The 4,246-nt window shown below is 34.3% G+C and overlaps 1 protein-coding gene across 1 annotated transcript; it reads right to left on the reverse strand.

Annotated features, from left to right (window-relative positions):
* Nucleotides 1-3,816: 3,816 nt before the first annotated feature.
* BDR25DRAFT_352495 (uncharacterized protein) lies at nt 3,817-4,237 on the reverse strand (the record flags this gene model as incomplete). Its single annotated transcript, XM_033695018.1, has 3 exons — nt 3,817-3,878; nt 3,974-4,060; nt 4,114-4,237. 3 exons carry the CDS (start codon nt 4,235-4,237, stop codon nt 3,817-3,819), a joined length of 273 nt encoding a protein of 90 aa, XP_033550857.1.
* Between the last annotated feature and the right edge of the window lie 9 nt (nt 4,238-4,246).

The raw sequence follows: 4,246 nt of genomic DNA on the forward strand, positions 1-4,246 counted from the left end.
TTACACACACTAAAGCTAGAACTAGTAGCTAGTTTAGAATAATAAAGCATAGTAAAGTTAAGTAAGCTAAAAGTGTTATATATAGTCTTAATGCTCTTTTAGGCTTTATTAAGCTGTTAAACTAAAATGCTATTACACACACTAAAGCTAGAACTAGTAGCTAGTTTAGAATAATAAAGCATAGTAAAGTTAAGTAACTTAAAGGTAGTATAATATAGTCTTAACACTCTTTTAGGCTCTGTTAGGCTGTTAAACTAAAATGCTATTATATACTAAAGCTAGAACTAGCAGCTTTTTTTATATAAGCTAAAAAAAAGTTATATAAAAAGTAAGTTAATAAAGTAGTAAGATCTAAATAAAGTAAATTAAATAAGTGTATTATAAAGTCTAAAAAGCTTAATAGAGCTCTAAGCTAACTATATACTATATAAAATAAAAGCTATGCCTAATAAGTAAATAGTGTAGTACATAGGTATAATATCGCGTAAGACACGCGCAACACCCCCCCCTAGCTTTAACAAAGTAAATACTAAAGTAAAGCTATATAAAGAGAAATAATAGACTGTAGGTGTACAGTAGTGCACTTAAAAGTGTAAAATAGTAAAAAGAAGTTAGTAAGCTTAGGCTTTAAAGCTAATATTAGTAAAGTAAGCCTTTAAAGTATTACTTAAGTAAATAAAGCCTAGTTATTTAATAAACACTTAATACTTTTATTAAAGTAGAAACTTAGTAAGGCTATTAAGCAGCATGTTTGTAGTAGAGATCTAGTATATGTAAATTCTTCTTTTTTAAAGCTTATAATTAATTAAAGCTGTGTGCTAAGTAGTTATAGCTTACTTAAAATTATTATTATTAGTTTTAAAGTCTATAGCTATATTACCTATTTATAGACAGACTTTAATAACTAATAGTAGCTTATTATTAAAGCTATTATCTAGTGTGTTACTAAAGTTATGTTAGAAAACTAAGTTAATGTTAGTTTTTTTTAAAGTTAACTTTTAAAATAGTTTCTAAAGTTATTTTAAAAAAAGGTATATAGTAAAAAGAGCCTTACTAGCGCTTTTTACATAGCTAATTACTAAGTGTTTTATTACACTTCTTAAGCTTTAGAAGCTTTTTTATAAAATTAATATAATTCTTATTATTTAAAGTATTATCTTATATAATAAGTTACTGTGTAAGGTCTTTAGTAGCTATAACTATTAGCAAAATAGATCTAATAAATAGATTTTCTATGTGTAATACTAGAGCCTAGTAACCTTTAGTTTAAGTAGTAAAGCAGATTAGTAATTAAGTGCTATTATAAAGTTGTTTATATATAAAGTTGTCTCTAAAGTTAAAGTAAATGTTCTATTCTTAAGAAAGAGATATAAGACTAGTAAACTATAGTAACTTTTACTTAGCTAGTGTAAATTAAGAAGATAGTATTAGATTATAGTATATTATAGTAAAGTATAGTATATTATAGTTAATTATAGTATATTATAGTAAGCAAAAGTATATTATAGTAAACTATAGTACATTATAGTAAAATATAGTAAAATATTATAAAATATAAAAAAAAGCTATTAAAATATAAAAAACTAATAAAATAATTATAAAATTTAAAGTAAATAAAAGTAATAAACTAAGTTAAAGTATAAAATATAAAAAGTTATAAAATAAAAAAGTATATATTAAAAAAGCTATAAAAGAAAACATATATATAAGAAGAAAATTATAGTAGAAAAAAAAAATAAAAAAACATCTATAGTATAAAATAAAAAAGAACATAGTATAAAAAAACATAGTATATTAAAAGATATATAAAGATAATAGATAAAACTAAACTAAAAAATATTAGATTAATAAATAAAAGAATATATATAAGATTTTAAGTATAAGATAAAATAGTTAGTATTATAATAATAAAAGTTACTTATATAGAAAAAGATATAGTATATAAAAGAATGTAGTGTAGAGAAAAACATAGTATAAAAACATAGTAGAAATAAGATATAATTTTAAAAAAGTTTAGTTTAAAAAAACATATAGTATAAAAAACATAGAATAACATGGTCCACAAGCGAATGTTCAACACAAGCGAGTGTTCCGCCCCACCACCAAAACGCAGCCAACCTACTACCAACCGCGATGCATCAACAACCATACGATCAATCATATTCAAAAGAGGCTAGAATTAACCTAGCTATTCAAGCTCTTAATAGAGACGCGTCTTTAACTGAGAGGCGCGCTGCAGCACTCTACAATGTCAATCGAATGGCTCTCCGCCGACGACGCGCAGGGATGACTATGCGACGCGACTGTACGGCTAACAACAAGAAGCTCACAAAGCTAGAAGAGGAGGTGATTATTAAGCATATACTTGATCTAGATTCCTGAGGATTTGCGCCTACTCTAGGTGCTGTACGAGAGATGGCCAACAAGCTTCTTACTGAGCGCGGCGCTCCACCAGCAGGTATCAACTGGCCATCCAACTTTGTCGCGCGTACGCCAGCAGTCAAAACCCACCTCAGCCGACCGTACGATTACCGACAAGCGAAATGCGAAGATCTAGCAATTATAAGCAAGTGGTTTGAGCTTGTAGAGGCTACACAATTAAAGTACGGCATTGTAGATCAGGACACGTATAATTTTGACAAGACAGGCTTTCAGATAGGGGTTATATTGAGCCAAATAGTCGTCACAGGCACGGATAGACGTAATCGGCCAAAGGCTATACAGCCAGGCGACCGTGAATGGGTGACGGTTATTGCAGGCATCAACGCAGATGGGTGGGCAATACCTCCGTACGCAATCTTCAAAGGCAAGCATCACCTATCTGCCTGGTATGAGGATGAGGATATACTAAAGGACTGGGCTATTGGTGTTAGCAACAACAGCTGGACAACTAACAAACATGGAATTGCATGGCTAGAGCACTTTAATCTGCACACAAAAGATCGCTTAGTAGGCTTATGGCGGCTGCTTATTCTTAATGGCCATAAGAGCCATCACTCTGTCAAATTCCTAGAGCTCTGCAAGCAGAGGCGTATTATAGCGCTCTGTATGCCAGCACACGCGTCACATATTCTACAGCCGCTTGACGTTGGCTGCTTTTCGCTGTTAAAGCGCGCGTACGGTACTGAGATCAGCTGGTTAATCTGCCACTAGATCAACCATATCGACAAGCTGACCTTTCTACTAGCCTTTAAGGCAGCATTTAGTCGCTTAATTACAACAGATAATATCCGCGCAGGCTTTAGAGCTACAGGACTAGTCCTATTTGACCCAGAGCTGGTGCTCTCAAAGCTCGATATACGGCTACCTGATCAGCCAGCTACTCCACCACCAAATACTGCCTGGGAGGCTCAAACACCTGGCGATCCTCATAAGGTTAAGGCTCAGTCAACTCTACTATACAATTAGATTCAAAGGCATTAGAATTTGTCTCCTTCTGCTATGCTTAATCTAGCAAAGCAGCTAAGCAAGGGCGCTACTAAGATGGCTTATGTTGCTGTTCTACAGCGCGATCGAGCAGCTGCCCTAGAGAGGGCCTGTGAGGCAGCCACAAAGCGCAAGCAGCGTAAAAAAAAGCGAATTTAGAAAGGAGGAACTCTAACAGGTTATTAGGGCTCTGAGTTGAGTACTCAGAAGCTTGCTAGTATAGCAGGAGGTAGCAAAATGCCTTAGGAGGAGTTAACTGCTAAAAGCAGCGCAGCGCGCGCACGGCGCTGCAAGCGCTGCAACAAGCCTGGGCATAACTCTTGTACATGCAAGGATATTAAATAATCCTATAGTAGTTTATTTTATATAGTATATTTTTGCGTTGTTGAATTAATAGTCTTTGAAGTTAAATTTGGTGGTGGGGCGGAACACTCGCTTGTGTTGAACATTCGCTTGTGGACCATGTTATAAAAAACTATAAAACATATTATATAATAGTAGATTATAGTAATTTATAGTAACTATCCGATATATGGCCACGGATCACTGGCTTTCCGTAACCCTAACTTCCTTATTCCGTTTAGCGCGTCGTCTAAGCGAGCAGCGAACGACTGGAATCCGTCAAACAGAACCCCTGGAATCCGTCCCCCATCCTGTGCCTAGATCCTATTATAATAGTAGGCAAACTTTTAGGCTTTAACCTAAACTTGCCCCCGCCAGGGTTTTTTTTGCAAAAATGTACAGATGTGGTGGTGTTTTGCCGCAACCCTAACTGCGCGGTGGATTTTGATTTTCCTGCGCGCGCAGGCATCGCGCGCGC

The sequence above is a fragment of the Lindgomyces ingoldianus genome (assembly GCF_010093535.1).
Source record: "Lindgomyces ingoldianus strain ATCC 200398 unplaced genomic scaffold BDR25scaffold_8, whole genome shotgun sequence".
NCBI lineage: Eukaryota > Fungi > Ascomycota > Dothideomycetes > Pleosporales > Lindgomycetaceae > Lindgomyces > Lindgomyces ingoldianus.